The sequence below is a fragment of the Poeciliopsis prolifica genome, unplaced genomic scaffold (assembly GCF_027474105.1).
Source record: "Poeciliopsis prolifica strain line A6 unplaced genomic scaffold, Auburn_PproV2 SCAFFOLD008, whole genome shotgun sequence".
Classification (NCBI taxonomy): Eukaryota; Metazoa; Chordata; class Actinopteri; order Cyprinodontiformes; family Poeciliidae; genus Poeciliopsis; species Poeciliopsis prolifica.
Genome location: NW_026562383.1, coordinates 12,688,037 through 12,711,242, shown reverse-complemented (window position 1 = coordinate 12,711,242; position 23,206 = coordinate 12,688,037). Strand labels below are relative to the sequence as shown.

Here is a 23,206-nt window from a genome sequence, read left to right as displayed (position 1 = left end):
AACATGTCCTCTTGGCATCGACTGGAGCTACAGTAAGGAGCGGATCTGAAGAGTAATCTACTGGATCACATGGAGGCCTTGAGATTTGTGTCGTGACGTTTGTTAAAACCCAGAAAAAAACACCAGCAAGCAACTCAAACACAAATAAAAGTGTCTTAGAAAGATACATTTACTTTACCTTACACCTGTCTTAACTTTTCTATCATGAATACTAGATGTTAAAACATTTTAAAATAGATTTTCAGTTAATGTCACAGCTTTACTGTTTTATTCGCTATTCAGTTTTGAGGGGGAAATGAGCCACTGTAACAAAAGATGCATTAGTTTAAAATTGAAAAGTGTTAGACCAAACTACACATATATTAACAATATATTTCAATCATTTATTTTATTCCTAAAAGTCCCCACACCACCATGTATTCATTTGTGTGTGAGGACCATTGTGTCGGATGACCATTGTGAAAATAATTGGTGGCATATTCAACATTTTCATGAACAGTCAAATAGATTAAAAAAGCAATCTATTTTTAGTAGATTGTTTTAAATTGAAATATGTTCCATTTTTATGAAGATATTTGGCAATGGAAATGCTTCTAAAAGGGAAACAAATATCGAGCTTTGTTAAATCAGAAGGCTGAAGAGAACATTATACTCACGTATGCATCCAGTTGGAGATTCAGGACGCACTCCGGAAGGTCTGTAGAAACCTTCCATGCATCTCTCACAGTTTATTCCTGCAGTGTTGTGCTAAAGAACAAAAGAATCAAGTGTCGAGCATTAGACAGCTAATTTAAGAAAAATAGTCTAGCTTGTACACTTGAAATCTTCATAATTAACATTTCCATTGGGTGCAAAACTTATTTATATATGTTGTGAACTGGGGCAATATGCCAATGAGACATTTTGCCTCAAATTTGAGAGCTAATTTTTGAGCAAATCATGCAGCATGCTACTCTTCACTGAGAACTACATCAATAAATAAACAGACAAGTTTGATATTTATTTTTTCTTGTATTTCTTTCATTAATAAAAGACACAAGCATGTGTTGACAAGAATCAGCTTGAACTTGATACACATTTCATACCTGGCAGCCAATGCACACTCCTCCTCCATTGTACCTGCCGAAGGTGTCCAAACTTGCTCTCCTCTTTTCAACCTCTGGGTCGTAATAACAGTCGGAGGCATGGGTGAAGCACTGGCAGGCTGAGGTGGAAAGCCCCAAGACAGACATGCAGACAAACACAAAATCAGAGCATGTATATTTGCCTCCCACTGAATTACCTCCCACCTGTGTTTAAACTCCTAAAGATTGTGAAGTTACAAGAGAAATGATAAATGCTAACTTGCTAATAGTGTAATCTCTGGCTGTGTAGCATGCCTTGGGCTTAATCATTTTCAAGCATTTTTGCTGGCAGTCTACTTTTGCTATAAGTCCGAATAAATAAATTTGTGGCTCCACATAGGCAACACAGTGCCTTGCAAAAGTATTCATACCCCTTCAACTTTCTGACATTTGACACATTAAATCCAGAAACTTAAAGGTGTCATATCCAGCTTTTTTAAAAAAGACAAACCCATTGCTTTGCCTTGAAAGTCTGATGTGTAATGAAAAGAAAATAAGCAATGGTTTCAAAACATTTTTATGATGTAGAATCTGAAAAATGTGGCATGCATTTGTATTTAGTCCCTGATGCCCTTCACAACATATAGAATATCAATAATCACAATAACAATATATGCAACATTGCAATTGCAAAGTACAGCATGCAAACAATATTTAGTCACCTTTAATATTTCAACTGTTGCGGTAAAATACTGCAATGCTTTTAGCATTGCAGTATTTTACCGCAGATGTTAAGTAGATAATAAACAGAGTACATATTTTAATCCCAGCATAAATACAGATGTCCTGTGAGAGAATATTAGAGAACAAACACTAAGTAAGACATCAGACAGGTTAGATATAAAGCAGTGGATTAACTTAAACCTCTTATTGAAGAGTAGCAAGGCGAAAGTTATCTTCGAAAGAAAACAACAATGTATCTTGTTCGAAGTTTGGAACGGTGGATATGGTGGACAGAGTAAACATGCACATGTGCTCCTAAACTCATCTTCCCCACAGAGAAATATGATGGCAGCATCATGTTGTGAGAATACTTTTCTCTAGCAACAAAAAAGCTTGTCAGATTTGGTGTATTGAGCAAAATTAAGAGCATTCACAAAAGAAAACCTGTTTGAGGCTGCCAAAAACCTGTAGGAACAGGAAACATAATCCTTAAAAAAAAGCTAAAGGTACAAATGATTAGACTTATATAAATTTATGTTAGAATGGCCCAAAGCTCAGACCAGAATTCAATTGAGAATCAGTTGCAAGACTGGAAAATTTATGCTAGCAAATCATCTAGATCAACTAAAAGTTGAGCTATCATGCAAAAATTCCAGTTTCATGAAGTGCAAAGTTTATAACCCACCACTTCCCACCACCACCATCAAAACGGCAACTATATTACAGCTGAATAAACAAAATATTTCCAAATTTTAATAAAAAAAATACAAAATAAAAACCATGTTTTATCCTCTTTCTACCGTATAACTATTTTCTAATACTTTGTGCTGGGCAATTTGATAAAATCTTTCTTGTGAAAGGCAGAAAATATGAAGAAAGTCGTGTGGGGTGTGAATACTTTTACAAGGCACTGTATTTTGTAGTGGAAAATATGTCAACAGTCCACTTGAATTAGATTCCAGCAGATCCAGGCTCAGATGTCTCCCTGGATGGATCACTTCAGAAATGTTACTCGGTTCTCGGTGGCACAGGCCTGCACAACTTAAAACTTACCAGCCAGCAAGGTAGGAAGACGAAAAGCAGCTATCATGAGGCTAGTTACTCAACACACAAACAATATGTGGAATGTCCTGTCGAATCTTCACTGACACAGATGACATACAATACCATATCAGGGCATCAGTAACTGGGATTTAATATCAGAGACAAGACAACACTTCAGCCCACTTCTGGGGCAGTAATTCAAGAGCCAGCAGCACGGGGAGGAGCAGAGTGAGATATGCATTACATGTCGAATGAAGTACTGCACAAAATAACACTCACGCTGACAATCGTTGGGGCTGTCAACAGTTGCAGCCCGCCACGGCTTCTGGTTAAAGCCTGGGCAGCAGCGGTCACATGTCTCGCCGCAGGTGTTGTGTAGGCACTCGCACTGGAGTCTAAAGAAAGAGGACGAGACGGCGGTACATGGTGATTCTGTGATGTTTGACACCATTGAGAACAACAGTTTAAGCTGTATATCACTGACACATTATCGCCATGAAGTTATGACAACTGTGTTGCCTTTAAGACAGAGTAACACTTGATTTAATTTTAGCTGGAAATGTGACTGTGATAATCAAATAGTTTTGGCCCCAAACTGGTAAAGTATCAATAATATGGGGAGAGGTAAGATTTCTGAAAGGCAATATTACCATCCACAGCAATGGAAAAGTTTGGTTTCTAAAGAGCAGTTTCTCCCAAAAGCTGTCAGATGTTGGGAAGTATTTATATTCTTTTTACTTTATAATTTAGTCTATTAATTTCCAACTTTTTCTGGTTATAAGTTATAAGTTAAGTCCCTTATTCAACTATTCAAACTGAATAAGTTATCTAAAAACTTTTTTGAGTTTGTAGAACAAAATAAATCTTGTGTCATACTGGGAAGGCATAATCATTTATGATTGATGATGTGTTGTCTGAAAATTTCTCACATTCACTAAAGAGCAAGTATTTTTCTAAATAAAAAAAAAATGAATAGGAATACATTGAGTTAATGAGTGGTTGCTTTTTGGCAACATGGTAAAATGATAGAGCAACATTTTACCTACAATGATCATCCATAGAAGTAGAATCTTTGTTTTCACAGCATTTTTCATGGTTGGATCTCTTCATTCTCGACTCCCTGATTGTGCAACATTTTGTCTTTGATTATTCTGCAGTAAGAAACATTCTTTCCTAATTATCTCACAGATTTATGTGTTCCACATGTGGGATCTCCTCCCACACTGCTTTACGATGACAAAAAGTCTCTACATTGAACTTCACTATGAAAGGAGTAAAGGTTCTTTTTTTTTTTTTCTGCTGCCATAAATCATTTTTCTTAATTGCACCATTAAAAGATTTGAAAGATGAGATTTGCCTATTGTGACTGTAGTCTATGCTCCTTTGTTTTCAGAAAAAACTCCATCCAACTGGTTTGGTTTTAAACACCAGAAACCATAGTCCATATGTTTGTAAATAAACATAATATTTAAATTAACATTTGACATTAACAGATATAAAATATGTAAATAAAACAGCATAAAGTGCAAAAGGTGAGAAATAAAAAAATAATTTCACCCCCATAGAAAAGAGCAACAAGGCTGAAGTTTGAGTTTTACAGACCTGGTTGGGTTGTCCAGATTCCGACCAACACCACAGACCTGGGCATGGCCATGGCAAACACAGCGACCACCGATGCTGATGTCTTTAATACTATAAAAATACTATCAGCAAACAGAGAAATGTCAGCACCAGCACAAACAGGTAGATCTGTCACAGTTGACAAATTTGAACAGCTCAGGAATTCATGGGATGAACTGACTTAATATTTCCAATAGATGAAAGCAAAAAAATATTTTCCCTAACATGACAAGGCTTTAAGAAATTTAATCTTGAAACAAATTTTAGTGTTCTGTACCAGCCACTTAAAATTTATACTCTGCTTCTTTTAATAGCCTGCTATGCTGAGCTTTAACCAGAAGTGCTATATCTCACACTTGCAGACTGAAAGAGCTTTCCAAACCTGTCCCTCTCAAAAAAACATTCCAAAGATGACTTGTCACACTCACCCAGACTTAGTTCTCCACAAACCCTAATGGGTCAACAGAGGAGTGTGACTGTGTCAGCAAAAAGGAAGCTGGCAGGCAGGAGGTACAAAACTAAACTTTGTCTGAATGGGAAAACTACAGAATGACACATTAGTGTCAGGTTGTATGGTTTGTGTCATACCCTGCGTGTGACGGTGGGGTCTCTCTGGGCTTTGGAGATCAGGTGCCCTAGGAGAGTGCTGGTGCGAAGAAAGCGCAAGCGAATGTTTGTGGCCTTCGTGAAGTCACGGAGCACTGGTGAGTATGTGAAGTTTTTGGAACCCGGACGGCCATTTATCAGAGAAACCACAATCTGGAAAGAACAGCGTTTATTTTAAGTGAATTGTTGTTCAAACTTGTCTGGCATTTGTTGGCAGAATATTTTGTATTTCACCTCTCCATTCTCCAAAGGTATGATTCGTGAATACTCTGTGGTGCAGATCTGGTCATCATCATTAAAAATACGACCATTGGGTTGTTTTCCAAATTTTTCAATACACTCCCGTTTTGAATCTAGTGAGGTGAAGAAAAAAAAAAATCAAAATGTTATGGTTAAATTATTGAAATTTTTTATAAATCACAATTGTAGCAAAATAAAGGTGTTTAATTATCAGAAATGAATACATTCTGACATATGATAAATATTCAGTGTTCAATGTCCAAGAAATAAGTATTTCTATCTGAAATTACAATATAAGAAAGTCAGAAAAGTGAAATCTAAAAGATTGTACTCTATTGACATGTGTATGGTATTTTTTTGTCAGTACAACTTGAAAAGAGACTCAAATCTGTTGGAGGAAGCACATTTTGGTGATACAAAGTCTTAGAATCCAACAGAATGAAACAGGAAAGAAGGAATCTATGGGTTTCCTGCACCTCTTTTCAATAAGACAATTTTTACAATATTTTGCCCATTTAGTCTTCGCCACACATTTTTCCATGGATGTTAAACAACTTTTATCTTCTTCTTAGTTGTCAATTAAACTAATTAATAAAAGCTTGTGTAAATAAGCTTCATATTAAGAATAATGAGCACGAAGGTAGAGCTTAATTTTAAGTTGTAGGGAATTTATTTGGAATTAACTTGTATTCTGCCAAATCTTTTTCAGCAGTATGAATATTTTAAGTATTACTGTACAAAATCTCAGGAATGTCTGAAATAAAGATAACATAGTATAGTAGGGAATAAATCATTTGAAATAAAAACACTGCTGAGCTCAGAATAGGCCAAAAATTTACAGGAATTTAGATTGAGTGCACTCAAAGTGAAAAGCTGAGAGTGAAAACCTAAAAAAGTCTCTTTATGATAGCGCCGACAAATATTATAATTCATAATACCAAGTTGCAAAGTAAGCAAATAGAGTTGTGAACAACATTTTTGTTAGCTTTAAATCTAAAACTGTAGAAGATTCCTTCACATATGCATCTTTTATTTCTTTTATAAGGGAATCCTTGACATACAAGGTTTACGGTAGAAGAGTTGCTAGAAATGCAGCACCACTGTCAAATTCAAGCCAGCAAGTCTGGGATCCTCAATTCACTCATTGTTAGGAATCCCACACATACAGTCATGACACCTGTTACCATGACAGGTGTCAAAAAAGAGGACACAGTTGGTCCTCTTTTTTCTGCATATTTGTTTGTTCTGTCACTGTGTCTCTTATTCTGACCGCCAAGTAGAAAATCTCCTGAGCAGACCTCACAAACAGCAACTACAAACCCAGAATGAACAGCACTGATCTCTATCTGCATTCTAACTGTGTCATGTAATTTATTTCTGCCCACTCCTTATACACAGCTGTCCTGCCTCACGTTGATTCATTTTGACTCAAAGCAGCACAATGAGATTGTAAACCAGGGGCAATGCTTTTCTCAGTTTTGTCCATGCTTGAGTAACTGGAACAGCGCTGAAATATGTTGAGTAGAATTATCAAAGTAGAATTATCAAATTATCAAAACAGAACTCTAACACGCTATCGTCAGCCTAGCACTTCAGCAAACTTCTCCACATAAAAATATCAGGCAGCAGCTGTACTCATCGAGTCTGAAACCTCAATTGAGACAAACTATCTGGCAAGAAAAATAGATGCAGTCTCCAGAACTTCATATGTCTAAATACAATTTTTCAATCCAAACCTACTTTAAAACATATACTTGAGTTTGATTTTAATGAAGTACTGGACTGAGACCCTGTAAAGGTAGCTACATATTACTAAATAACTAAGATCAGCATTGAGCAAAAAAACGAAAAAACAAAATCCTGATCAAAGCATTCCTTTATTATCTATTACCCCTTTGGGCCTAAGTCTTTACTAAACTTGATACCAGTAAACACTAAGCACTAAGTCCTGTATACTAGTCCACTGGGGAGCAGAAAAGGTCTTAGTAAGGGAATAAAAAGCCACATTGACTATTGTGTTTTGAGGATTTCTTACCTCTTATTCCAACCAAACAAACCTTTTATAACTCTGAAAAATAACTGCAGCTTAATATAATTTCATTAATATCTTGTGGACTGGTTTTTTAATGCACAATGATGAAATGACGTAGACCACACATACAAGCACACAAAGTAAGGGAAACAATGACAAACATTTCCTGTCTTAAATCGTCTTAAGCAGATAATCAGTGTGCATAGATTAAGCTTACACCCCTAATCACACATATATCCATCTTCACAATATTTTTTTTCATGGCAGACAGTTTGACTTGTCACTGCAAGAAATATCTGGCCATTATTAAGATAACAGCCCTCTTTTTGGCTTTTATAATCATGGGATTTGGCTGTACTGCATCATTTGATGGCTTTATAATATGTGTAACACTTTTGCTCTTGCCTGTGTAACATATTAAAATACCAACAAGAAAAACATCCAATCCACACAAAATCACTGTGTGTCTTTGATGCAAACTTATGACCAGTTTTTCTTCTGTTGATTTAAAAAGAAAACCTTTTACAGAGAGGAAGTGAAAGTGAGTAAAGATTCTTTTAGGCAACTTACATTACAGAAAACCATTTTTTAAACACAGGGATTTACACTTACGAGCAAAGTACTGCCAAGGGGTGAATTTTCTCCCATTGTCCACAGAGCGCTCCAGCACCCACAGGTCAGGACGAGGTGAATTAGCAAACTTGATTAGGACGTATGCCACATGGAAGAGCTGAAAATCAGAGCACAAAGAGGCGTCTAAACAAAAGGCACTCACTGTTCACTACTCAGAGCGGATTTTGGCAAAAGCCTCCAGTTTCCTGAGTTGCACTGACTCTGCAGAGGAAAGGCTTGGCTTTGGGCTCTACCAGTATTCTTATTTCCGTTCTTGGAAGGAAAACAAGAAGTCCCGGTACAAATTCGTCATAGTTCTTTTAACTTCTTAAACAACAAATGTACAAATAAAAGCTTGAACTGAAACAGTTTCCGGTCTTGAGAACGTTGTTTACCTTTAGCATTCAGCCAGAGATTGGCTTACAGGAAGGAGCACTTATTACCATGGAGTGAATGCAACTTCTGCAGGTGCAACCATGCTAGTGAAAAGACATTAGCTAAGCCCACCTGATTCGAGTTTGTTCTCTGAAGTCTTTATCTCAACCCCCATCAAAATATAGAGCCCATACAAGGGCAGAAGAGGGGAAGTCAGCTTTTGTTTCTATCTGACTCCTTATGCTCACTGAAGTGCATTTCCTTTGCATTTCATCAGTATCGTTATCAAGCACTGAAAGAGATTGGCTTAAGGTTGATTGGCCATTGTATAGCAGTCCATTTTGTTTGATCTTCTGGGATTTGGCATTACTTGTTGTGAAACCTGCCACCTGACACCCACAGTGTCAACAGAAAGCCTTACATTCACCTGACCACGCCCCTTTTACGTTCTGTAAGCCTGAGATGCAGATTGTCTAAATTCGTGCATAGCTTGATCTCACAGCACAGGGTGCTGTGAGAATGCATGCTCGGTTTTCAGTTGATGAATTGAAAGGCTGTAGGTAAAATGTAGTGCTCTATCTTAATAACAGGCATTTCTACAGCCTGTCTCTTTTGACAAGGATGAAGGCAGGCCCACACTCGTCTAGCATCCCTCACCGCCAGAATGAAAAGCCCAGCGGGCATTTGAAATATTCAAGTATCCATCTCTCCTTGCATGAGGCAAGGAGTTGGGTTAAGACTTCAAAGAAAAAGAAAAGCACGCCAAAGCCTCGGCTGAGGAGTCATTTACTCTTTCAAAATTACCCACAATTCTGGATGAATTTCTCTCCCAATCCTGGAAGTGAAGGCCTCAAACTTAAGCTGCTGTTTGGCTGCTGCATTGTGAGCAAGTTCAGGGATCAACTGCTAAACTGGGTGTGCATATTTATCATCACAATGTGAACTCTAGCTCTTACCAAGTAAATCATCCGGTTTCAAATCAAGAGCAGACCTTTATCAGTCTTGAAGCCCTCTTTCAATCTGATGTCTGAATGGCATGTGTTTTTAAATTAATCAGGGAACATTTCCACCCACATGCAACAGGATGTGTAGATAACTAAAAAAAGACATGAATGGCACACACGAAAAGTTGTCTAATAATAGAAGAAAGTGACCTACTATGGGTTTGTCTATTTTGGTGTGAACCGAAAGGAAGTTTAATTCACAAGAGCTGTGATGACACGAAGAGAGGGCTTGGTGGTAGTAGGATGGAGGAGGGCAGAGAGACAAGGAGGGAAGCAAAGGGGTAGGGGTGGCAAGAGACATGGTGGCTGGCATGCAGACCCATCTCAAAATTCCAAACATAGCAACACATTCCCCCTCTGGTCTAATGACCCCAAAACAAAGCATGGCACTGCTTCCAGAAGCCCATCACTGGCAGCAACACAGGATTGAAAACTTTTCACGACACTTGTTGCTGTAAAGGAGGTGACGAAAATAGATATTTTAAGCCACTTAAAAATGTACAGTTCTTTGGTGACTTAGCTGGTTGAACTTGTTTGTTTCTTTATGTAGCCATATATGTTGGAAGACTCATTCCAGAACACTCTTTGTGGAGCGTTGTGTGGAAGAAAACATTATATATTTAAAGTATTGCGTCATCTGCCTACACACACAAATGAACCTGAGTGGCAGTCTAGTTTTAATCCATGGAGTTTAACATGATCCTGGCCCAGAAGCAGAGGTCTGTTACAGCTTTACAACTATAGCAGTTTTAATTCTTCGAGGAAGGCTTGCCAAAAGCTTTTGGGTTGTGTTTATAGGAATTTATGGCCAGTCTTCCAGAAGCACATTTGTCAAGTCAGAGTTGATTTGATCCTAGTTATTAAAAAATGTATCCAAGTTTAGTGTATTGTCCAAATTGGTTTTAAAAGGCTTCTATCTAAGAAACTGAGACCTTAACTTTCCAACAAATCCCTCATACTGAGAATACATGGAGCAGCAAGGGATCTTTTACTGAAAGAAAAAGATGAAATCATAAAAAAAATAATAATAATAATCTTAATTAGTTTTCCTATTATTCTTCAAAGAGGATAATGGTTTAAAAACAAAATTTTGTGACTTTTCAGGTCAGACACTCTAAAACAGAAAGCCCTACAACTCTACTGCTGAAAACAAATTGATTTTCTTGTCCACAAATCTTTCGATCAGTAAAATGTAGAGTCAGTGAGTGGCCACTCATTCACATCAACAAAACAGAACATATAGAACTTTAACGGCAAAGATCATCTGTGAAGGAAACATGTATGAACCCTGAGGATATAAAAAGCTGACGAAACAAATTTAACCTTAAGTTCCTGCGGTGTCCAAAGTCAGTCCTCGATGGTCAGAATCCTGCATGGTTTATTTCTTTTGTTGGTTAAACATACGTAAGCCAAGTGATATTTGATTAACTGGCCCCTCCAAACCTTCTGACATGCCCAGGAGGTAGCTGAACCATTTGGATCAACTATTTTGCAAGACACTGGTATTTTGATTTGTAAAATGGAACACAAAGGCAACATCCACAGATTAAAAGGCAGTGACCCAGAGAGGAGTCTTAGATGCTGGACCTTATTGTGAAAAACTCTAACAATTGTGCTCTTTATAGATGAGGATAGTCTTCATTTTAATCATAAGAGGTCTGACGTTTTGTGTTAAATGTGTTCCTATTTTCTAAAGCTAAAACATTTATATACTATATTATGCAAATAAAATTTACACTGCTCCTTTATAAGAATACATACTATTATATATTCAGGAATCTTGGAAGGACGATCCCTAGAGCATGTCCTGGCACGGCCTTGCTTTCTCTCCAACTGCATCCTGCCAATCTAAACACACACTCCTGAATTATGTCCAGCACATTTGGAGGGGAGGGCCTTGAAATATTGTGATGACATGCCATGCACCCTCAATGGAGGACTCCATTGTCATTCAAGACTTTAAACACACTGGCAAGTTTGTGGCTAATAGACTGGGAAAACACTTGTGCTGAGCCCCTGTTTACCCAGCATCCACAGCAGCTTTGGTTGTGACTGTTGCACAAAGAGGTTTAGCATGAAAAAAGGTCAAGGGGGTTAGCTGTGCCAGCCGTAGACGGCCTTCCTTGTCTTTAGTCATGCTTCTTAAATTCCTGACCTTGGTGTGCCGCATTACTTGATGTGAGGGGACAGAAGACTTCTCCTTGCATGTTAACACATAAGAACAAGAGCGCCATCAATGTCCCACAAGACCAAACACCAATTTTAAAACGCTACATTAAAATTTTCCTTCCACATTTCATTCATAGCAAAGTGAAATTTAAATTTGATACATAACACGCACTCGTGCATCACTCAATAACTCAGCTAACCCTCAACATTTTCTCCATACATAAATCGTCAAATATAAAGCAGAAAATTAACTTCTGACAGATATTCAGTCCGAGTGATGTGTCAAATCTGACAAGTCATATGACCTCCAGCTTCCTCCTAATTTATTAGAGTAAAGCTGAATCTAAACGAGACCTTGCATTACCTTTGTCTTATTTACTTAGATCCAGTCATTTCTGCCTCATTAATATGTTTACTAGCAATGCATTTGTATTCAGCCCCTTTTACAATGACTGAAAGGGAAAATACAGTGAACTCAACTGCCCACAGATATCCCCTGATTAGATAAATGGCTTCTGCCTGTGCGTAATTCAATCGTTTGTGTATTAATCAGCGAAGCAGTCAAAAGCCCATGGGAATGGAGGACCTGCACTAATCTGCAGCCCAGGTGGACAAGCTGTTAATTGTACAACTAAGAAATCTGGCTCTTGGCTGCACACTCCACTCTTAACAGCAGAGTGGTAAAAGCTACACCTTCGTTAAACAAATACTACAAGAAGTTCAATGTATGGTTTACCACAAACCTAATCTATAATTTGTGAAAGTGACGTATGGCCTTCAGATATTTTCACCATTTGTTAAAAAAAAACAGTCAAATATGGAATAAATTTTGTAAACCCGACCCCTGATCTAAGCTGACTGAGCTTGACTGCCTCTGCAAAGAAGAAATAACAAAAATTTCAGTGTCTAAGTATCTAAGCTGGGAAAGACATACCACAAAAGATTTGGCAGCTGTAATTAGAGCTGTAATGCGTAGGTACAAGAGGCTAAATATGTTGATCTATTATACAGAAATATCACCAAAAAATAGTGAAGTTTATGAAAGTTACATGAGAAAATATAAGAAAGGTTTAAATGATATGAATGATTTTGTAATCTATTTATTTTGAACAAAATGATCAGCTATAACATAATCCAAATAGGATTTTTTTTTAAATCCTTTGTTAAGACAACAGTTTATGCGACAACTATTTTTTACTCTATCATGAAAAGGCCGAAGAACATAAACTTTAGTTGTTAGCTTTTGTCTAATATCAAAAGCTTTTATTTTTCTTGCTAGCACAAGAAAAAAAAATTGAACAGAAGACTCAATTAATCCCTAAGTTATAAAAACAAAGCCAGGACATAGTGTTAACAACTTTGAAGAAATTATTATAATCTTGGAAAAAACTTCCCTTCAAGAAATTGCTTTTCATTCAAACAGTAAAAATATAAATACCAACATGTCGTTTTAACTTTTTCCTCCATTGTTTTCCAGCAAAAAATAGAAATCTTTCTTTGTTCTTCTCCAAACAACGGTTATTATTGTGTAACAGAACAACTCAAAAGCAAAATGCTATCTGTTTTTAGTTGTTTGGGACAACTTTGCCTCTGTCCTGGATTACAGGTCTAGACAAAAGTTTACCATTCTGGATAATTTTAACATGTTTATTCGAGCATGACCTTTTCCACATCAGAAAAGCACAAGAGATAAAAACAACACAAACTGCATTCAGTCAGATAAGGTTTGTGACAAAAATTCTCGGTGTCATAGATAGCAAAATAGTCATAACAGTTACAACAAAGTCATCAGAGGTACTGCCAGGAAGACTGTGACCTAACCTTTGATTGCACTATGAGACATTATGTACACAAAACAACACATCCATTCGTCTGTTATCTGTAACTGCTTTGTCTCATTCAGGGTCACTGGGCCAGGGGAACTATCCCAGCAGTCAATGAGCAAAAGATGGTGGTGGGGGGGGCTCATCATGGACGCTGGTTGATTATACAGGCAACACAAAAGCACATGAGACAAAACAACTAAATACACTCACATTCCCTCCCAGGGTCAATTAAGAGTCACCAATTAACCTACCATACATGTTGAAGTACACGTCTCTGGTTAAAGCATGTTCCTCTGTGTCATTGGGAGTTTTTTGTGCTGGTTTCCTTTTACACACCAAAGTTGTGTGAATTAGTTTGATTGATGATTCCAAGTAAGTATGTGGGTGTATGGCTGTTTCTCTTGTGTGTCCTTATGTTGACCCAATGTCATGAACCATGACCCGCAGGACAGGCTCTAAGCCTCCTGTAGCTCTAAACAGAGCAGACCTGGCATGGAAAAAAATTACTAACTTAGCTTCCAGAATGCTCCTAAGAGGATGCACTAAGTACTTGTGCCTACTTTCACTGCAGTGCCATCTAGGAAACAACAATCATTTTTCTGATTATCTGACAATATTATGAAAAGGAAAAAGTATTTTGTCCCAACATTAGTAAACCCGTCCCCGTGTCTTTTTGAGAAAGAATCAAGAATGCTCTTAATTAATCCAGGGATTTATTTTTGTCATTTTTGAGATTTTTAATGCACGAATAGACTTGCATAAATACAAAAAAGCTGTTGGCATCAAATGCAATTAGCAAATATGTATACATAGATTAAAATAAATTGAACTGCAGTGTATTGACACACAGTATGTTTATGTTGTATGTCAATACTTCTGGTGACTTTGTTGTAATTGTATGACATACGATATACTGCAGTTCAGGTTTTTGTGTTTGAGGACAATGTTATTTTTTCATCAAGATTTGACATATTTTTAAACATTTTTGAAAGGTTATTTGGCATTTTAACAGTTTATCCTTTCATTTTTGTTAAAGGTTGTAGTTTACAGATTGTTTTAATTCCCATGACTGAAGTGGGAAAATATGTCAAATGTGCAAGCGACAAAATCCGACTGTGAAAAGTGATGATGTTCAATTTGGAAATCCAAAATTGGGTTTTGACACATAACATAGTAAGGGGTCTAGTTCAAATTTAAATTAATGAAGGAAAGATTTATATGGTGATTTATCTAGTAAATAAGACACCATAAAAAATGTTTCCTGAGAAGCTTGAATAGCTAACAATTAATAATAAAATGAGTAATAAATGAGTACAAAGCCATAGGAACTATGAATACCAAACAAAAAGCAGTACAATGAGAACGCATAGATTGCAATGCGTTCTCTTCTTTTAATTTTTAGTTGAATTTTTCTTTCAATTCAAAAGTCTAGTTTTTCTCAAAACCCTTAAGTAAACATGCTTCCAATTTAGAGACTGTTTTCATAGCTGATTTAACTTACACATCACACATTTTCTGCGTCGATTATCTTAATTGTAAACATTCTTCCATGTTAACAATAAGCAGCCACACATTCTTTTGGCACATTATGGTTTATTATGATTGTTTAAAAGACTACCATTATAAGGCTTATAATGGTAGTCCGCAATTTTCAATATACATTTTTTAAAACGGCACAAAAAAAAAATGATAATGATAATAATAAAATAAAGGAAAAATAAAGATGTGTGATTTCCTTGATGGCAAATCCAATTAAACCAAAGAGTCATTCAGCTCCAAGAGCATAGTAAAACTACAGCTGAAAATAGAATGTGAGAAAGCTTCAACTAGCTTGATGAGACATCTGAGAGCTCGTATAAAAGGAGAAATGGCATTAATTTCTGCTGGAGTGAATCAGTCTTGCAGACAGAACATTCTGTGGTGGGGTGGAGTGGAAGCACCCCCAACATACCCTCCACTCTGTGGCCTCTAACCCACACCTCCCGACTTTGCAACAATGCAATGTACAACTGTTTGTCTGCCTAGAACAGGTGGGGCAAAGTTGGGAGAAGGAGGGGGGAGGGTGTCTAGTATATTTTCTCTGTCTCCATGACAGAATTTATGCGGTAACAGCCGAACAGTTGGCTAAAAGTCACAAGAGAAATGCATGTAGGTGTTACAGACATAATGATCACTCATGTTTCTACTTGTTTGCACTTTTCTTTTAAAAGCTTTAGCCTGCAGCTGCTCAAGAACTTGCACTTCATTGTTCCTTTGTGCTAAATGCTTTGTAAGTAAATGGCGTCATGTTTATAAAGCCAAGCAAATTAATATGAAAAACAGGTGTCAATAACTACATTTATTATTAAATTCTTGGTAAGCAAAATTCTCTTTAAGTTCTTTAACAGCTCCAGATTTAGGTGGAGCCTCAGTCCAACAGACAAACTCTTCAGGACAGGCTGCAAATGGTAAACGCACCCTGTGGCTGTTCAGGGGGAGCAGTAAATATCTACTGCGTTGACTCGCCCTCCCCTTCAGGCTGCCCCACTAAACACAGTCACTTACATCACCTCAATCGTCACTGCAACAATATGTCTAATAGCCGAATTGGTCTCTGGGCTGAGCCAGCTGCACTGTACCTGCAAATCCTTGCAACAAATCACATGTCTATGGCAAGACTGACTGAATTTTCGACTGTAAATCACTTGCTTTTGCATCTTGTCTCATTAAGCTTGAAGCACACATTTACTGATATCATTTAAAAATTAGAAATATCACATTTAAAACCAGAATGGTATTGCAGTTGTAGTGATAGCATATGTACACAACACATTAGGACCTCATTGTTATTGAAAGGCCCACTCAATTATTTTTATTATTATTATTATTATTATTATTATTATGTATTTCAATAAATATTGTTAATATAATTATTGTTGTGTCTTCATTGTTTTAGCTATCTTTGTTAAAAACAAAACTAGCCCTGTTTTCTAATACTTACAACTTTGGAAGTGATGCAAATAATGTGTCATCTTTTTACGCTGCTTGTATGTGTTCATAATTGTTTTTGGTTCTGCCACTTTATCCCTACAAAATTACACCACCTTTCTATTTCTGCCCATTTATCCTGTGAAAAGAGAGGGCCAGGTCATTTTCAATTAGGCTTTATGAGAACCAAGGCTTTGTGACAGCAAGAGAGCACATAAAGGTTGTCACACAAAACCTGCCTTGGAGGATTCTAAACACAAAAGGGGGCGACAGCCGCAAATAAAACTTTCAAACCAAATTTGGTGGGAGGTGCACCCCTCAGAGAGAGGATTAGGTTCCTGGGGAATGTCTCGAAAATTGAGTTTTTGAAAGCTTTGTGGCGTGGAAATTGCAGAGTTGTGAAAAGATCCAAATTTGTCAGTCTAACCTGGATGTCAGAATTCCCCTCAAAGTTTATTACACAATAATAAACTATTGTAAATCAGAGCTTTTACAATATTTTCATCCTCTACAGTCAAACCAATGTCCTGTACAATGTCCTGAAATCGAACATTGGTTTGATTTCTATAGCAACTAATTAGCAAATCATAATAAGAAATTATATTTTGGAATCTAGCCAAAATTTAGAGCCAATAAACGGTCACAGTGAACTTCAAAATAATGTTAATCTTTTACCTTCAAAATGAAGCACCAGTAGAACCCAATGAACCTGAATCAACAAGTTTCAATACTACATTTTTAGTCAGTCTTTTGCTTTCATTCAGTGAAACCAGTCAGTTTAAACTCATCAAAAAGGAGACACACAGCAGCGAGCCCTGGTATGTTTGCCTCACATGGTCTACTCTGGGTTCACTCAGGCAGATAAGCACGTGTGGTCATGGCTCCTAAAATACATTCCCAAGAAAAAAAAAAAAAAAACTGAGTGAGTGACTGGCAGTCTGAAACAGAGTGTAAATGCTTAGTAGAACAATGGCTTACCTACTGTGCCCTGTAAATAGTTTAACAAGTGTTAAATTTTCCAGGAAAAGGACCAGGTAGTTTGATGCCTGTGCAATGAACTTTTTAAATGGTGCACAGCTATCTGTTAACCGTCTTTAGATGTGAAAAATAGATATCCGTAATGAATCCTGCTATTTGTGAACTTTTTTTCTGGATGGGGCTTTTTAAATAAAAGGGAAAAAAATATTTTTAGGTCAGAGAAAGAAGACAGAAATCTAAACTCTTTATCTCTGTGCCAGATGAAACACATGTACACATGTGTTTCATATGCATTTACACTCAGTAGTAGTAAGAAAAGTAGAAATGTTAGCTTTTCAGAAGCTGCCCAGCATACCTCCACAACAATACTTTTCAATGAAGTTTGATAAGTTGCTGCATTTTCCTCTACAATGTGCAGACTGAGGACCACAGAGGTCACTTCCAGATTGAAGAAGGGATTTGTCATGGGTCATAGGTCAAAGGGCAAGAAGGCACAAACAGGGAGCAGCTTGCATGCTCACATTGGCATTTATAAAGAAGCATTCAAATTGGAGGAAGTTAAAAGATGGATCCTGTCACAGGAGGAACTTCCTGAGGCACAGAAAAATATTCTAAGCTGGTTTTTGAAAAGTTCATATTATTTTTTTTGGAGACGTTTTAATTTTATATGTAGCTTTGTAAATCTAAAATGCAAAAATGGTTTTACCTAGTTTTGTCCATTTTTTTTTTTTTAACAACTACTTCCATAGTGAAAACCACATATTCCAAATGCTATCAGTGCACACATTTTGGTTAATGGATACAGAATATTTATGTGTTCTGTTTTTACTCAAAAGTAGAAATTTCCAAGTTCAAAGTTGGAATAATTGTTTAGGTAAGAACATGTGAAAGTCCATATTTTCTCACCAGTCCAGTCTAAATAATCCAATATGGCTGCCCCACATACAATTCTCAGTGATATTAATAAAAAATAACTATCTTTCTCACACAGAGTTATGAAGGTCCTGACTGTAAAAATGTTCCTGCAGTGTATGAAAGGAGAAATAGCAGAAATGTATATTGTTGTAACTTTTAAAGCTAATGGTAGTTATCCTAGTCAATGACTTTGTTTTCAAAGTTGTACTTAGCATGCTTAAACCAATCTGTCATTCCCAGATTGGTTTACTATCATCCAATGCAGTTTGTGCTGGGAGTTCTTGAATTACTATCCCCAGTTACTGATGACGCAAAGATCAATGGGCTTGAACAACTCATCTTTATGGTGCTGATTATTTTTACACCACAGTCAACTCGTTCATATTTACATTCAAGTAATAATTTACTAAATTTATCTGACAACCAGTCAAGAAAGCCAGAAGCAAACACAGTACATTCATTCTGAGTGAAAGCAGATTTTTTCTTTACAGTGGTGTTTAGCAGAGCAGCTCAAAACATTTAGCACTAAATTCAACTGATACTTGACAGAGTTGTTTGTCTTACACTGAGTATTTACTTTTGTCTTTTTAGCTGCTCCTGTGACCATATGTCAGCCTGAAGTATTGGAATTTTGACATTGCTTATTTATTTAAGCCTTTTTAAAATATATGCATTTTTTAAGCCTTTACAGTTGGTGTTCAGGTATTAATTTTCCAATCTTTCAATAGCACATAATTATCAACTTTAAACATTTTTTAACTCAAAAACAGAGCGGGCTGCTGGATGAATGAGTGCCCTAGCTCCCAACCACCGTGCTTAGCAAACTTTCCGGGGGAAACCTTGCAATGTAACATTTAACATTTTTATATTAAACATGCCAACATTTCTAACTAAATTCATTTATTCTTCCACCATTTTTCCAATCACATTAAAAAAATGAGTCTGTGGTAGAGTTACCAAATAATTATGCCAATTGTGTTTGCTATCCTTAGCAGATGCTGACAAAAAATGCAAACCTTTAAATGTGCACATTTGCTGGAGTAAAACACAAAAATATACAATTATGAGATTGCTGTAAAATTCTTATCACCAATAGTTAGCCATTTATTTGGTATTCCAGAGGTTCGGTAACAGAAAATTTTATGCTAGGCCATAGATGAAATTTTCCACAATATGAAAGGAATTTCAGACCTGCAGGCAGCATTACAGAACACAAAAATCAGTTAGAAAAAAGTAAGAGCATTAATAACTGTCAAATTATTACAAGGCAACTGTCCAAACCTTTTTCCCTAAAGCAAGAGCTTGAAGTTCCATGAGGTACCTCAGGACAAGTTCTATGATCAAGATCAGCGATACGAGTACACACCTGAATAGTATTTCAGTTAGCAGCGTAACTGAAATATTCAAGGAGTACTCACAAACAAATATAGGCTATGTTGTATAAATTCATTCTGGAAAAAAAAATTCTTGAGTTTAGATTTGGATAAGATTATTTCAGCTGTAATTTTGGCAGAATGTGCTTCAAATGACCTATTTGGAAACAAAGAAACCGTAAATAACATTGTCAAAAAAAAAAAAAAAAACACCTTTCTTTGAACCACATACATTTGAACATAAACATGGTCTCTACCACCATCTTACATATTTGCTTGGAGCTACACAGAGACCAGCTGAACAGCCACCTGCATTTGTCTTGAAAGAAAACCGCAGCACCTATTCAGGTCTGTCTGGCCCACACATTTTCATTAAACACATAATTTATCCTGTGGGTTTCAAAGGAATCTACAAAGCTATCAAAGAACCACAGAGAGCACACATTTGACAGCTTTCTTAGATGACCTGTGAGCCAGTGGGAAGGGAAGTTAAGCCTCCAGGTAAATTGCTGAATATTCAAAGTCTTGTCACAAAGAACTGTAGACTGCAATGTGTGCTAGTGGGATTTTATGCGATATACCAACACATACATCATTTTGAAGTTGAAGTAAATGGTTATCCAAATGGTTTACAAATTAAAATCTGATAAATGCATCGGTGCTCAGTATGTTTCACTCTTCTACCGCTAAATAAAACCCAGTGTAATGAACTGCCTCCAGAAATCACCTTATAAGGAGATAATTATATGAACATAGTTTAATCTTATTAAGTCCAGTTGAAACCATAAATGCACCACATCATGAAGACTAAGGAACACATTAGAGGGGATAGGTATAAAATGTGAAGTCTAGTATTACTTTATTATGGAAGTCAGCTCAAATCTTCATCTAAAAATTAACTACATGGCAAACAGTATATGTGGCATGTGGTGGAAAACTAACACTGTACATCACCCTGAACATGCCATCTCCTCCGTGTCATGGGGATAATGTGGGGATGTTCTTCTTCAACGGGGACAGTGAAACCAGTCAGGGTTAAGTGGAAGATGGATAATGCTAATGACTCTAATGTAGCACATGCAGTAAAATCCTAATAAAATACATTGACATGTGTGGTTGCAACACAATAAAAATGTGGTAAGACACTGAAGAATTCAGAGGCCTGTTCATCAAGACACTGGGATGCACCCTACCTACTTTTAAATCAACTTTGACATTAACAAATATCTGATGTTCTAACCAATTATTAATTTTTCTTTTCACTTTAGAACAATATAACAGAATAGGTGGCAACATGAGTCTTGCTCAACGCATTTAAAAAGTGGCAGTTATATATTTTGTTTGGTTATGATCAATGATGAGGTGAGTGTTGTGCAGGAGGTAGTCACACTCTTTTCTTAGCACACTATAATGCAGTAATGTTGCTTTCCCTGCTCCCAAATAAACTGAGCATTACCACGTATTAAAGTCAGACATCTCTAAAAGCCCTGCATGTGTCCATCCTTTTGTCAGGGCACACTATATTTAGCAGTGCAGGGTTTAAGCACAGCTCACGCTGGCTAAAAACAGAAGACAGAAAAGCCCGCACCCATTGTCAGACACAGTGTCCACAGGGAGGCGAAAGGTGTAGAGGGGGCGCCTTTACGGCTTATCCAAAACCAGTCAATGCTCCCTTGTCCACCTGCACATCTGAAATCCGATTCTGCATGCTTCTGATTTCTAATCCAGAGACAGCAATCCTTTCTTTCCTCACAGCAAATAAGCAAGGGTGAGGGGGCAGTTTTACAGGCTGCTAGCCAACCTCCTGTCAGAGACACGGGTTGTGATGGAGGCAAATTCTCCAGCCAAAGGGGCGTGAATCTGATTCCTGGCAGGAATCCAGCCGCAAAGCATGATTACTGCTTGCTGAGGTGGTGAAGCTCAGACTGAAAACATAATCATGTAACACCCGATGAAGTACCTGCAGTACAAACACTATGAGTCAATCTGCATACAACAAAGAGGGAACTGGGAAACAGGAACAAAAACACTGCAAATATCCATTCAGATGGATAGATGCAAGTAAAGCTGCTTTGCGCAGATGCTACGGGTCCTATTTTCTACAGTGCTGACAAGTCAGCAGGCATGTACACTTGTCCACCCCTGTTATCATCAGACACAGCAGGACACAGCTAAAAAAAACAAATGATTGTGCACATAATAATCTTACCTGCCCAAGGTCCAGGGTAACATTTACTTCATTGTAGACTATTCCCCTGGAGAGAGGCGGGCTCTGCCACCACCGCTCTGTCCCATCAATTGCATTGGTCACCGGGTGGGCTTTGTTTGGATCCAAAGAGTTGCAGTAGTCACAAAACTGACCCTGAGAACACATTTGATTTTTTTTTCTGTCATTTAAGACCCAGGAAAAGCCAACACATCAACCTCACAAATGAGGTGGAGAGTATTAATCATGTGGACCAGGAATTCCTAAGAGTGGAATTCCTGTGAGAACTCTGGAGATCTGCTGAAAGAGACTTCCTCTAGGAAATGTGGGAAACTACAGTGTAAAAGTATTTCTGGCAGTTGTACAAGTTGTTCAGGGCAAGGACAAGCTACAAAATGCTCCCTGGGGTGTAATAAAGGCTACCATGCTTGTCTTTACAATTTAAATTGAGCAATAATAATAATTATAATTATAATAGTAGCTAATCGTAATATTAATGTGTTTATTACACTACACGTGGATCTGCAGTTATTTTATTCCCTTACCTGTATATTTTGAGTAGGGAGACCCAGAGTTGGTCCTCCGACAAGCTTACAGTACAAATCAACTCTCGGCGCGCCAGCTTCATCCTGGCCGCAGGTTGCAGTGGCAGATATTCTGGAGCCCTCTGCGAGGTTGAAGTACGGCGGATTCAAACTGAACCCCGTCAAGTCACTAAAAGTTCCCTGGCCGTCCGCGTCCCTGAGAAGTGTCGTCCAAAAGATCAAGAGCAGCACGGCCCGGAGATGAGCTCCTCTCCTCCGCCGCGGAGTGTTCTCCATCAGAGATCCTTGTAGATGCTGAACCCGACCCTCCGCCTGAGTGGAGGAGCTCTCGTCATCTGGAGCTGTCCATGAAATGTATTCCTTTTTTTTCTTTTTCTTTCTTTTTTTTTTTTTTTTTTTTTTTCCTCGAGGAGATATTTAAGTGGATCTGCGCCTTCGCTAATTTTAGACGCTGACAATGGCTGACGTTTATGTCCCGCTCCTGGAGGTGTGCCCTCTTTTCCGGCGCATATCCGCGAAAAGAAACGAGGCGAGTCCTCCTTGTTCCGAAATAAAGTGAAGCGTGTCGCTGCGGCAGAGCTCTCAGGTGTCAGGCTGGACGAGCTGAACTCCTCAGTGCGCCGTGAGCGAGCTGGGGCCAAAAGTCTGTCAGCACAATTAGCACTGCCTTCACTCCCTCACCAGAGACACGTGTTTCTGTTTTCTTATGGCTCCTGAATAACAAGCTTACCTTCACTTGCTCTTATGCTTTCCTATTGGTTGTAGATTATTTGGTATCTAATAATCTAGATTAGATGCCTCACATTAAACTACAGCTCATTAGATAGATAGATAGATAGATAGATAGATAGATAGATAGATAGATAGATAGATAGATAGATAGATAGATAGATAGATAGATAGATAG

At 37.5% G+C, this 23,206-nt stretch overlaps 1 protein-coding gene across 2 annotated transcripts in view; it reads right to left on the bottom strand.

Annotated features, from left to right (window-relative positions):
• LOC129361788 (laminin subunit alpha-3-like) overlaps positions 1 to 23,008 on the bottom strand; it is a 65,705-nt gene extending 42,697 nt beyond the window's left edge. The window contains exons 1-9 of one of the 2 annotated variants that reach the window (XM_055032882.1): positions 22,300 to 23,008; positions 21,758 to 21,910; positions 7,942 to 8,059; positions 5,292 to 5,410; positions 5,040 to 5,210; positions 4,434 to 4,534; positions 3,111 to 3,226; positions 1,086 to 1,204; positions 657 to 747 (exon numbers count right to left, since the gene is read on the bottom strand). In XM_055032882.1, coding sequence (XP_054888857.1) covers positions 657 to 747; positions 1,086 to 1,204; positions 3,111 to 3,226; positions 4,434 to 4,534; positions 5,040 to 5,210; positions 5,292 to 5,410; positions 7,942 to 8,059; positions 21,758 to 21,910; positions 22,300 to 22,575 — 1,264 coding nt within the window. In that variant the 5' untranslated portion in view covers positions 22,576 to 23,008. The remainder of the gene's footprint in view (positions 1 to 656; positions 748 to 1,085; positions 1,205 to 3,110; positions 3,227 to 4,433; positions 4,535 to 5,039; positions 5,211 to 5,291; positions 5,411 to 7,941; positions 8,060 to 21,757; positions 21,911 to 22,299) is intronic. The other variant, XM_055032885.1, reaches the window with a different exon arrangement.
• Positions 23,009 to 23,206: the final 198 nt, after the last annotated feature.